The sequence below is a fragment of the Erithacus rubecula genome, assembly GCF_903797595.1.
Source record: "Erithacus rubecula genome assembly, chromosome: Z".
In the NCBI taxonomy this organism is placed as follows: Eukaryota; Metazoa; Chordata; class Aves; order Passeriformes; family Muscicapidae; genus Erithacus; species Erithacus rubecula.
In genome coordinates, this window is record NC_136661.1 from 8,802,622 (window position 1) to 8,814,878 (window position 12,257).

At 38.9% G+C, this 12,257-nt stretch overlaps 1 protein-coding gene across 15 annotated transcripts in view; it reads left to right on the top strand.

Annotated features, from left to right (window-relative positions):
* The window catches only part of ARHGEF28 (Rho guanine nucleotide exchange factor 28), a 109,284-nt gene that overhangs the window by 45,031 nt on the left and 51,996 nt on the right, over positions 1-12,257 (top strand). For 14 of the 15 annotated variants that reach the window (XM_079329969.1, XM_079329979.1, XM_079329977.1 and 11 more), the window contains one exon: positions 10,031-10,161. In XM_079329969.1, the coding sequence (XP_079186095.1) occupies positions 10,031-10,161 (131 nt within the window). Of the gene's footprint in view, positions 1-2,291; positions 2,496-10,030; positions 10,162-12,257 lie in introns of those variants that run through there. The other variant, XM_079329974.1, reaches the window with a different exon arrangement.

Here is a 12,257-nt window from a genome sequence, read left to right on the forward strand (position 1 = left end):
TTATTTAACAGTCTTAATTACTCATTTGTGCTAGAATGCTAAATGAAAGTGGCTTGTTTAAGGCGGGGAGGACAAGCAACAACTGAGCAGTCAGGGCAAACATTTATGCAGTGCACAGAGGTCATTCAGGAAAGTAAATGTCTCGGCATGTAAAATATTTTAATGCCATTAAATACATTGGCTGCATTTCCTCATGGTGAGTGCTTTGTTCAGCTCTAGTTACCCCTCCCTGGACTAAACGGAAGTCCAGGAAGACCAGTGAGAGTGAGTTGTTTTAGTTATATCTATAAGTGAAATCTATAAGTGAAAAAAGCCAGATTTGCAGAAAAGATGCACAAGTGGAGATATCGCAGAAGTAAGCAAAATTTACCATTTCTCATAATATAGAACAAAAGAATAATTGATGAAATTAAAGGTGAGAAATTTTAAAACAGCTCTCTAAATTTAGACAGCCCTTTGTCCATGGAGCACTGCTGTTTGTGCATATCTGACATGAAAACTTTTATTTTGGTTGGCATTAAATATATCCAATGATCCGGTTGGCACTCTCCTGTAGGGAAAATTGCTGTGCAGAGGGGAGATCTCTGTTGGAGCAGTTGGGAAGGCTTTCCTTGCAATTCTCTGTCCTTTTCTCAAGCTGTGGCCATGGTGGGAGGCAGGCAAGTGCCCTGGGTGGTGTGCAGGTGGGCAGGAGTAGGTCAGTGCCTGCGTTCCTGTATGCCCAGGGGATTTATCAGTGCAACTTGAACCTGACATTCCAGGGAGTGGAGATATTTTGAAGTGGATGCTTAAAGCATGGATTTATATCCTCCCTGTATTTTCCATTGTCTGTTGTAATTCCCTGGGGCTGTTAATTATACATATAAATCAAACAAAGCCTCTCTGACTGTCTAATATTTAAAGTGAAAGTCCAACGCTTCCAGCGTCTGGGGTGAATTATTCTTTTCAGGCCTAACAAAGCTGGCAGAACTTCAGTTAAGGGAATGGCAGAACAATGATGTGTTTCAACTGTGTTTTGTGTAATTTGTGCACTTTATGAAGGGCTTGTATAATTATTTTATCCCTGAAAATATGATGGATATTTTTCTAATGGGTTTTGAATTAAATTTGCATTTGAATTGCACTATTTTCTTCAACAAATACATTGTTATCTCTGACTGAAATGTGGATCAAAGAATCACTTGAAACATAATACAGAAGTAGCACTGCAGACCCTAGCAGCCTGAAAAATAATTGAAGTGAAGTAAGGAATGTTAACAAGCTCAAATGTCATCATCTTCCAAAACCTGACATTTAAGCTGGTCCACATTCTCTCTCCTCCTTTATGTGGAATACAAAACCACATACATTGTAGGGTAACTAAAAAAAATGTTTGCTGGAGTTGGTTAAGAAACTGTGGACATGTTATTTTTGTATTAGCTCTTGAATAGCCACATATAATATAGCCACATATTTGAAAAAAAAATGTAGTTTGTGTAGCGTAAAGATGTTGGGGGAAGGGATAATGAGTTCCTACTGAATACTAATTGCCTATGAGTTGTTCAGGGAGACTGTATAAGAATGGAAGATTTGTTGTAAATTAGTCACTAGCTGTATTGTGCATTGCAGTGAGGTTAGGCCAGAGCTGTAAAGGTGCCAGCTCTACAAAATCCTGATGATTCACTGTCTAACTTGGTGACTGTGTGAAGGAGAAATTACTGTGCAGACTAAATATTATTGGAAAAAATGCTCCTCTAATGACAGTGTAATCTTTTTTCATGACACTTAAGCCTTAAGCTCATTTGAGCTAGAAAGATGGGACTGACAGATTTTCAGTGGGTTATCACAGCTATTCCAGCTCCAACATCCCAAGGTCTGCCAAAATTATAAACGCTGAGAGGAGGGGTATTTCTCTGGAGTGATATAGAGCCCAGCAGATTGATTAGTGCTCATAGCTTGGTGCTCATCTTTGGCTTCTTTAGTTCCAGCTTTTGACCTTAATTTGAGATCTTCTAACCCCACTTTTAACATGGAAACAGAACTTTGCAATAGTTTATTTGCTTTTGAGAAGTATTTTCTCATTCCTTACCCAGCTCCTATTGTTTTCATTTGCATCAAAATGGAAAGGTGAGTTAATGATTCATTGGCACACAGTGACCTTTCAAATAGCTCTGGACCACGATGCAGCAGCTCAGCTCGAAGCTCTCATACTTTAACCTTCTTGCTTCTGCTTTAATATTTGCAGCCTGATCTGTCTACATGCCTGGACGCCTGAAGAGAGCAAACATTTACAGCTTCTCCCTCCCCTGTGTTTAGTGGGCAATTTGATCCTTCTTTGTCCATTCGTTTATTCCACATTACTCTTAGGCTTGCTATTGTGAACAGCAAAGTGCAACTTTGGGAATCTGCTCTCTGTTGATTTAGCAAAAAAATGGACTCAGACTCTGATTCACCTTTTAATTACTCTTGGCCTTCCTTACCTAAAATGAGGATTCGAAGAAGGGCATCCAAACCAGGTAGAAAAAGCTATCTTCTCTTAAATGACTCTTGCTTTACAGTTCTGCCTCCTTTTCATTTTCTGCTTCTATGTAGGTTGCTCTGTAAACAGCTTGTGTATGGAAGATTTTCTTTCTTTCAAAAGTCCACCTCACTGTTTTTATGCCTTTTCAGATTAATGGAGTTTGAATTCTTTAAGTAAAAAGAAAGCATTTTTTCTCCAGATTACATATTGTTCTTTACAATTGTTTTTATTTCTTTATTCTTTTAAGGCTTTTTGTTTCTTCTTGATGTATGTGTAGCTCTCACTGAACAACTTTGACACCCTGGAGCTGCATGGCAAGGCAGCAGCTTCAAAAGTTATGCTGATTGCAGTTATTTTCATTTAGGGAGATTTTGGTAGTTCAACTATGCCTCAGCAGCTAACAGGTTTATTTTTTTTTTTTTTTTCATTTGTGAGAAAAATCATACCAGAATGAAGAAAAAAAATCTTTTGCTTTCTGCAAGAGAAAGTGAAAACAGTCAGTTACTATCTTTGCATAGTTAGACATTATCCTTCTTTGTGGAGAAATCTTTGGGAGGTAGGGATTAGGAATGCTGTCAGTATGAGAAAGGGTGGTTTTAAGGAGGCTCAAAGACACTGACTGGTAAGTTTATGTAAGGAAGAATTATGATCAGAAGGTTTAATGAGGAAAGAAGAGGTTTTACTACATATAAAAGCAAAACAATGAAGACAAAGAATGACAAAAAATATATGATTTCTCCTTTCTTTCATAGGACTGAGAGTCTTTTTGTGTTTCAGAAAGGGAAAAAACAAAATCAGGGAAGTAAGATGTATGAATGCCATTAAATTCAGTAAGCCAAGAGAATAATTTTTACACAGACTGAGACTTTAGAGTGAAAAACGTGTACAGAACATGTTTTAATGTGCAAGGCACTTCCTCAATTTTTTCCTTCTTTTCATGAGGAAATCCAGTATTTCCCAACTAACACAGGAGTTTCTGCAGTGTGTATGGATGCACATGCAATTTGCATAGATGAAATTAGTTGCAAGTTGCACAGGATGTGTCTACTCCATCTCAAAAGAGGGCTCATTTTATCTGTAAATACTGTAGCTGTGCACTTCTCCATCATTTACTTTTGTTTAGACAGATTTTTTTTAAATACTCCACTGGTTGTAAAGTGCTGGATACCTATGTGGTGTTTGTATATTACAGTACTGTATCTTATTTTCCACCCCTGTTAATAGTATACCAACACATGTGGCTTGTACACACAGCTGACCTTATACACAGGGCTGTTGGAGCAAGAAGTTATTTTGGGTACCTGTGCATATTTCAGTGGTAAAGTTCAAGGGTTCATTTGTGCTTGGGGAATTGAAATTCTGTGTGTTGATGTAGTGGGAGGAGTGCCTTTGCAAGGGAAGAGCAGACTCATGATCTAAGCTCGTGGTCTGTGTTTTTTTTCTGCAAGTGATTGAACATGACCAGGTGATTCTGGCATGCAGGTGTGGGGCACCTAGTTCATGGCTTCATTTCATTCCTATGGCGTTGAGGTCTCAGTGAACAAGAAAGAGGCTTGCAGTGCCTGGCAGGAAACAGCCCTGGGTTCTTCCAGCCACTCCATGAATCATTAAATCTTATACCTGCTCCTGCTGTTTTGGACTATGAAATTTCAACTTCCACCCTTCCCCTCTGAAATATCAGGCTGTTGGTATCCTGATAAGGGGTTGATCCTCTTGGGAGGCCAGGGAGCTGTGCAGACTGTCCCAGTCTTAGGAATGGAGAGTCAAAGTTATCACACACCATTTCCCACCATGTACATCAGTGTTTTCATATTTTAAGGCCTGAAGTTAGTTTTCATCACTGCTCAGGAACCTTTCAGAATGGGTGTGCAGTCACTGGCCTTCCCCTGAACTCCTGGAGTCTGTCAGGAGCCAAGTGCAGACTTCCTTTGAGACGTGCATTGCAGACTGCCCCCTCCTGCTGAAGCTGCTGGGAATGGCATATTTAAAGGGTAATTAGGCTATACAGAGAATGTGAACATGACTATGTCTTAGTGAGTGGACTGGGGAGGGGAGGGAGAGGTTTTTCCTGCTGCTGCAAGACACCAAAGGTATTTATTTTGTTATTTATGTGAAATTGTCACAAGGCATAGTCCTTTCTCTGCACAGTCCTATCTGATCAGAGAGAGTGACTCTGCCAAACTTTTTAGTAGCTTTAAAAATTGTCAGGGGTGCTGAGAATATCTGTCTCTGATGAGTCTGTCCTGCTACACTAGGAGCAGGGAATTACACACTCAGTCCAACCATTCAGAGGTGTGAAGTGAAACCAAACATCCCTTATCATAGGAAAGTTTGTTTTTTTTTGATGTACTGTTCTATAAAATGACACACCAACTCTCTTCTCTTTGTATATTCATTTGTGTAGCAGGTAAGGTGCCTTCTTCAAGGGAGGGAATCAGGACTGTGAATCCCATCTTGAAAACAGATGCTTTCTTACAGCCCATGTTTAGGCAACCAAGAACAAAGTCAGACTGACAAGTGCTTTTATTCTTAGTGGCTACTTTAGGACTACATCTTGAATATGTTGGCATTATTTTCCAGCATCTATATGCCTGATCCTCCTTGTTCAGTATATAGGTAACACAGTGCTTTTTTTCCCAATTTGTAGGTTTAATACAGTTAGATGTTCATCTATGAAAATAGCCCTTCAAAGCCTACAAAATTTACCATCTATGAATATTCTCAAGGGTTATTCTGCTTAGTTTTGCTGTCGTGAGTAGTTTTGCTGCCTGAGTGAAGACCTAAGATACCTCAATTAAGGGTGCAGTTCTCTCCATGACACTGGTTGTATGGTTCATATCTATAGATGTGCATGTTGTTTCAGTTGGACTCATGCTAGGAACTTCTTTCTTAAAATTCAGGTGGCCTGGATTCAGAGCAGTATATAGGCAGCCCTGCATGACCCATATGCTTAGCTGTCTGTATTTTTCACTGACTTCCAATTATACATTAACTCCTGCTCGGATTGCTGGGGGTAAATGTGATGAGCTGTCTGAAAACTATTCATTGTATCTAGAGAAGGGAATTTATAATTTCTTTCCGGGCTCCTGGCTTGGTCATGTTGATGTATTTAACTGCACTTCTGCTGTGTGCTCCCCTGTGAAAAAATCTTAAGTTTTGATTTTTGTGAAAAAAAAATCAGTGCTGTGTTCTTGCCATTTTCTGACATTCAAGGCTATACATTTTCTTAGACCAACATAAAACATATTTTTAATTATTGCTATGATGACATCGTGTTTTCTTTAAGATACAGAATTTGTATAAACTTTGTGGCTTATAAAATGTGCAGCCCTTGCTGTATAACTCTACAATATTAGAAAAGATCTAGAGAACTTGTGCCCAGTTACTCTTTGATCAAGGTCTTTTGTTTTACCCATGTTTGGAGATTATGTTATTTAAATGTCATGCTGGAAAGAATACAGATTTATCTTGACTGTTTATCAGGCAGATGGCAGAGAGCCCCAGTCCCTTCTAAAGGAGGCATGTCTTTATTCTTTTTCTGTGATCACACTTTAGAGCCAAAGGGTGTTCAGTTCTGCCAGAAGGATTAGCTTGTTGAGCTGTGCTTGCTAGGTTGTTCCAGTAGTAAAGCCAATTCTCTTCTGTTCTATTCAAGTCTTTCTTACTTTAGTAAGTAAGCATCTTGAAATCCATTTCCAATACCTGACAGAACCTAAACTCTCCTGGAGGTATCTTTGCCAGCTTGCTCTGGCAGTCCTGTCTTTTCACGAACTATGCTGAATTTTTGCATCTGCAATGTGAATAACCTTTTTGAATGCCTAGGAGAGATTTTTGAGATATTTTATTTGAAAAGGGATTTTGTTGATATTCTTCATCTTTCAGGCAAGTGAAGCCTTGCTGTACATTACTGCTAGTACACAGTACAGTGAGTTGTTACTGCTGCCATGTTAACCTGCAGGGAAGGGTCTGCTGATGGACCCTGGATCAAGAGGACTCACAGTCAGCAAGGGAGACTGGTGGGACTTAGTGAAGTTCTAGGAATGGAGCGTGTGATTGGACATTTGCAATGATTTTGTCACTTTTTAAACTATGTGGGCCTTTGCAGTGGAAATAAGTTACTAGCACAGTCAATGTGTAATTAATATTGCTCTCCCTCACATTCAGCAAGGCTTTAAACTTCTCATGTTACAAAGTTAGTTTGATGTTGTCATTCCTGGACACATTTGAAATAGAGGGACTAGGCATCAGAGTGGGGTCAGGCTGCCATTGTACTCAATGGTCTCAAAGTTCTTTTTCAACATACATAATTCTATGATTCTATGAAACCCAAAATAATTTATCACCATTTAAAACCCCAATGAATATTTATTTAGTCATCTCACATTTAACAACAGACTAACTGGAGCATCTCCGGGAAAACATATGGCATTTAATGATGATAATTAATAAAGGCTTACAGGCCAAAGATACTGCAGGTAGCCTATTCTGCTATAGCTTGTACTTGCAGCATCTTTCTCCAGAATTTGTTGCTTATGTTGTTGGTCTGTAAGGAATTTTAAAATAATGTAGCATGTTATTAGAAAGGGGATTTGGGTTCTTTCTGGTTTGGGATGTGCAGTCCACTAAGGCCTTGTGAAGACCCCATGTGACAACACACCCTGAAGGGGAAGAGATCACCCAAGATGCTCATAGATGCTCATGGTCAAAATGAATGGTAAATGAGAGTACCTGAAAGCTTACAAAATTTTAGCATTAAATTACAACATGGCATAGAAACTGTTATAAGGTAGTTCCTGATGTCCTCCTGTAAGCACACAATAGTGGGTTTTGGGTGAAGAGGTGGATTGAAAGGGAAGAGAGAGAGAGAGGGAGATGTATTAAAGAGGGGGAGAGAGAAAGAGAAATCGCTAGTCCTGACTTCAGTGTCAATTCAGCTAGTGAGGTTTCCAAGGTCCTGGGACTCACGTACAGCCCAGCTTTGGAGGAGTATGTTTGTTTATATAGGTTTTTTTTCACACCTTGGAGCTAAGTTTCTTGCTTTTTATACAAATGAGTAATCGCCCACAGTCTGTTTTTCTAGAGCTCTCTGAAACTGGGTGAGAGGGCTTTGGGGGTCTTGGATTGTCTTGACTCTTCCCCTACAGTCCCTGCCTACCTCTTGACCTCACTCCTGCACTTCAGCTGTATTGTGTTGTGCTTATCTCCAGGATCCAGAAGAAGGACGTTTGTCTCAGAGTGTTGCCCTACTTGAGCCACATCCTGTTCCTTCTCACAGCGTGTCATTACTGACAATGCTTGGCTGGCTCCGCAGCTATGTGTCCACTGGTGTTTGAGACATACACATCAGCCCCCTGATCTTTGAGGTTACTGCTCCCCAGCAGTGGGGACTGTTGCTGAAGTAAAGAAACTGACTTCTTAGGCTCAGGTTTGCACTGTGATGTGGGAATCCCTAATGCCTGGGCTGTTTTTTGGGGGTATGTGTTGAATCTTTGCCAGCTCAGTACTGGAGATGTACACCACCCTTGGAAACTGAGAGTCTGACACTCATTTTTTTGCCTGGTTGTTGGTTTAAGACCAACCCTTGGAAAGCCTCATTTGCTAGAAGAAAGTACTGCCAATTTTGCCAAATCACATTTCCATATAGTGCGAGCTGCCAGAGTTTGATGAGCTGCTGTAGAAAACAATGCTTTTATATCACTTATAAACAAAGGATCTTGTCAGACATAAGGAAATGGTTTGCAGCTTTAGCAGTTCTCAATGTGACAACCACTAAAACCATGTTAAAATTCTTGCAGGATAGAGAAACAAAATGAGATGTGTAAGGGTGCTTTAATGGTATGAAATCCCACAAGGGCTGCCAGGACTTGAAACCATAGTGTGCCGTTTCTGAATGATAATTTCCACCTTTCTCTAAGTATGGAGGTTACTGTTCTTAGGCTTTATGAGATAGCATCTCAAAATTATATGAAAGCTGTGGTGTATCATTGCAGATTTGGCAGTGGTCTGGGACTTTTTTTTCGAAGTAACAAATGCACCAGACCTTAACAAGTATTGTTCTAATCCAGTCGTGGTTTTTTGTTAGGAATTTTCTTGCAATCTAATGCCTATAAACATCTTGGGCTTTGAGCAACTCGATCTAATGAAAGATGCCCCTGGGCTGGGACATCTGGGAAAGATGGCACAGGCTGGACTAGATAACCTTTAAACTTCTCTTTCAACCCAAACCATGCTATATGACTCTATGACCTTCCAAAAGCAGTTAAGTTGCTTTATTGATAAAGTGTGAGGAAAGCCTTTAGTAGTATCTTCTCCTTTGCATCTCTGTAGAAAATAAATTTCTGTTGTAGCATAAAAGAGATTTTAAAAATAATATTCAATAACATAAAAACTCAAATTAAATTAATTGAGTGGTCTGATTTTGGATATTTTTCTGGGTCAACAGTTTACTCTATCACATCATTTTTATGCTAATGTGTCTCCAATCACTTCCAATGGCAATGCTTGACTTACAGCATTTTAAGAAAAACTACATTATGACTATGATATTTTTTAGCCTGTTTTCACACAGTCTGCAACAATCCTGCTTAGTTAAATTTTACTTGTTTTACATTCAGAAGATAAACAAGCTCAAATGCTGAACTGGTATGTGGTCTTCATTCTTGAAGCCAGCTTTAAGAGAAGTAGCCTGCAGGACAGGATTTCTGCTGCTCAAAGACACAGCCCATCCAGCTTTCTTTAATATTTGTGGTCATGAGCCCACTTTTGAAGACTAAACTCTAGACTTCTGTTAATAATTTCTGGTGAAATTGGTCAAAAGCAGATCAGATGCGGCATTCATCTTAAACATCCTGTTCAATGGATCAAGCCTTGCTTGACCCTTACTGTTACTCTGTAAAGGCAGTATTAATGGTAAATAGCACTAATATTCATTTATATATTTTATATATTTTATAGTTTTTTTTTTTCTTTTTTTGTTTGGTTGTTTTTTTGTTTGGTTGGTTTTGTTTTAAGAACAGTAATTTGATTTTTTGGTTTAAGATTAGTATTTATGTGGCTGCCAGTAGGTAGAATGCTTCAGAAGAATCATTATTTGACTGAAATGTAACAGTATTTAATTTATTTAATATATCAGATTCAGGTATTTAATGTGTAGGCAGAATCATGCATAGTTCTTCCCAGCCCATAAATCTTGTCCTGTGTTCTTCTGCAACCACAAATCTCTGCAAAGTTCTTTCTTAGGCAGAAGATATATTTTGCTAACCAAAATACAGGGACATTTATTTTTTAGTTATGTGGATGATTCTGTACCCTTGAGAGTCTTGTCAGCCATAGGCTTCCTGAAACATACAGCAAATGTTGAGCAGTTACGAAATGAGCATGTTTAGGTGCAGTTGCACAAATATTAGTCAAATTGTAATGTAAGATTTGGTGCTCAATGCTTAACTTTGCCATTTTTATGGTAGCATATATACATGAGAAAGAAACAGTATAAGATTTAATGGAAATTTTCCCATACTTTTTATTTTCCAGAGCACAGACACTCTACCCTTGATGTTCTCAGGAAATTGAAGTCTCCCCCTACTTTCTTTGCTGCAACCAGACTTTCTCCCATGCTGAGTGGAAGTGATGAAGTATATGCAAACTGCATGGTAGTAGACCAAGTAAGTTTATGGTTGAACTTCTGGGTAGTTTTTCTTCATCTTCTGCTATTTTATTGGCATGATAGTAGGATCTTCTGCATCTGTCAGCAGAGGTATGTTGTCAATGAATAAAATTCTAAATTAAAACAGTAATATCTTACTCTTCTCAGCTACATTTCGTAACATTTTTATGAAGTATCTTTTAACAGATTCAGTCAATTATAGGAATTATTCTCCCTAGCCTGCAGGAAGAACTCAAAGGCAGGTATTACTATCTCTTATGTATGTTTGTGAAGTTAAATTATAAACTCACAGAGAGGCTTAGAGGCTCAACAAAAACAACATACTGGTAAAAAGGTGAATTTTTGTCCTACAACTGTCATGGAGCATTCTGGAGATCCTGATTAGTATTCCCATTTCTGGTTTGTCACCAAAACTGGAGATGACCTTAAGTGTCCATACAAAATTGTATTTTACATCACTGTGTTGCACCTGGAATCTGCCCTCTGTAATTTCAGAGACCATAATTTAGGCCAGGGGCATGAGTCTGACTAGTCACAACATGTGTGTAGTGGCTGGGTCTAGCTAAACAGATGCCAAATTCTGGTGGTGTGTAGCTATTTTTCAGTGATGCTTTAAGTGATTTACTTATTTTTAACCAGCTTTGGGCTCTCCCTTGCCTGAAAGCTGGAATATAAGAGTAAGAAATTATCAGATAATATTAGAAGTCTGAGATTTTGCAAGAGTGGTATTTTTCCCCCCTTTCTTTGCCTCCTGCCTGTCCCTACCCTATTCCTTGAAACACTTCACCCACTGCATTCACTGCAGATTCAGTTCATGTAACAGTGAGATGAAACTTTAAGTCAGAGACTGAGTGGGTTCAAAATGCACTGAAGAGAGGTAATATGTATTACAGACAAATGTAAGAGATGAATATATGTAATAATGACCCATGAGTGAGCAGCTGTCAGGGGCTATAAAGTGCAGTCTTTGAACCCTTGATTTAAGCAATATCAAGGTTGGAGGGACAGAGTTGCAGGAGTGCACCTCCATCACAGATGGAGATGTTACCCAAGTGTATTGCTCAGGGGGCTTTCAGCTTAGGTTGTTAACCTTTGCTTAGTATGTGGCCACATTCTACTTTTTAAAATTTCTGACTGGGGCCAAATTGTCCTTTAAGCACCACTCAGCAGGAGCCAGAGTGGCTGCTGGAGAACGTCCCTCTGGTGCTAAGGAGGAACACTGCCCTGACAGAAATGTCTTTTCAGGGAGGAACAGCTGTGTAAGACCTGGGAAAAGTGTTTTACCTTCGTGCATGTCATGTGCTCAGCACAACAGGGTATTTCCAGGCTTGCATGTGCTGTATCTTTGAATGCAAATGTGGGCTGCTGTAACAATGCCAGCAGTTCTTCCTGTCTTTCACTAAGAGAAATGTAATTAAGATGGGGATGAAAGCACATCTCTAGAGGAACTGGAAAAGAGGAAGTCAGCAATCAGAAAGATCAGGGCTTTGGAGATGCCTGCAATCCTTCCTTTATTCTTGCTTTTATATAGGTGTTTTTTGGAGATTAAGTGGCAATGTGAGTCTTCAATATTATTCAGTATCTAATTACATGACTGTTGCCTCGAGCTAAAAGACTAACAGTGAACTGTATTTTAGTATCTTCTGCAGAGTCAATAGGGAATTCAAAGAATTATTTGTCCCTAGAGTCTAAACCCTGATCCCTGTACCTGAGAAAATAGAATTCCCAAATCCATTCTTGTCTTTGAGCAACAGGAGAGGTATTTCAGACCCTGTATTGCCCAATGGCAAAAAATAAGGATAGTTTCCCTTCCTCCTCTAGGGAAACTCTGTTCCAGGTCATATATATGTATCTCAAAGCTTAGGAATCTCAAACTGGTACTGAAAAATTAAAAGTACATGATGTATAGGCTGATTTTTCCAAATTAAATTGCACAAGGTTTGAATTCTCTTCCCTATGTCTCCCACACTAATGTATTATGCATATTTTTTGCTCAACTCAAAGGTAGTTTTTAGCAAAATCTATAAATATATGTATCAGTAAATTTAATAAAAGCTATAAATATGACTGAGAAATTCAGAAGACTTGGAAATA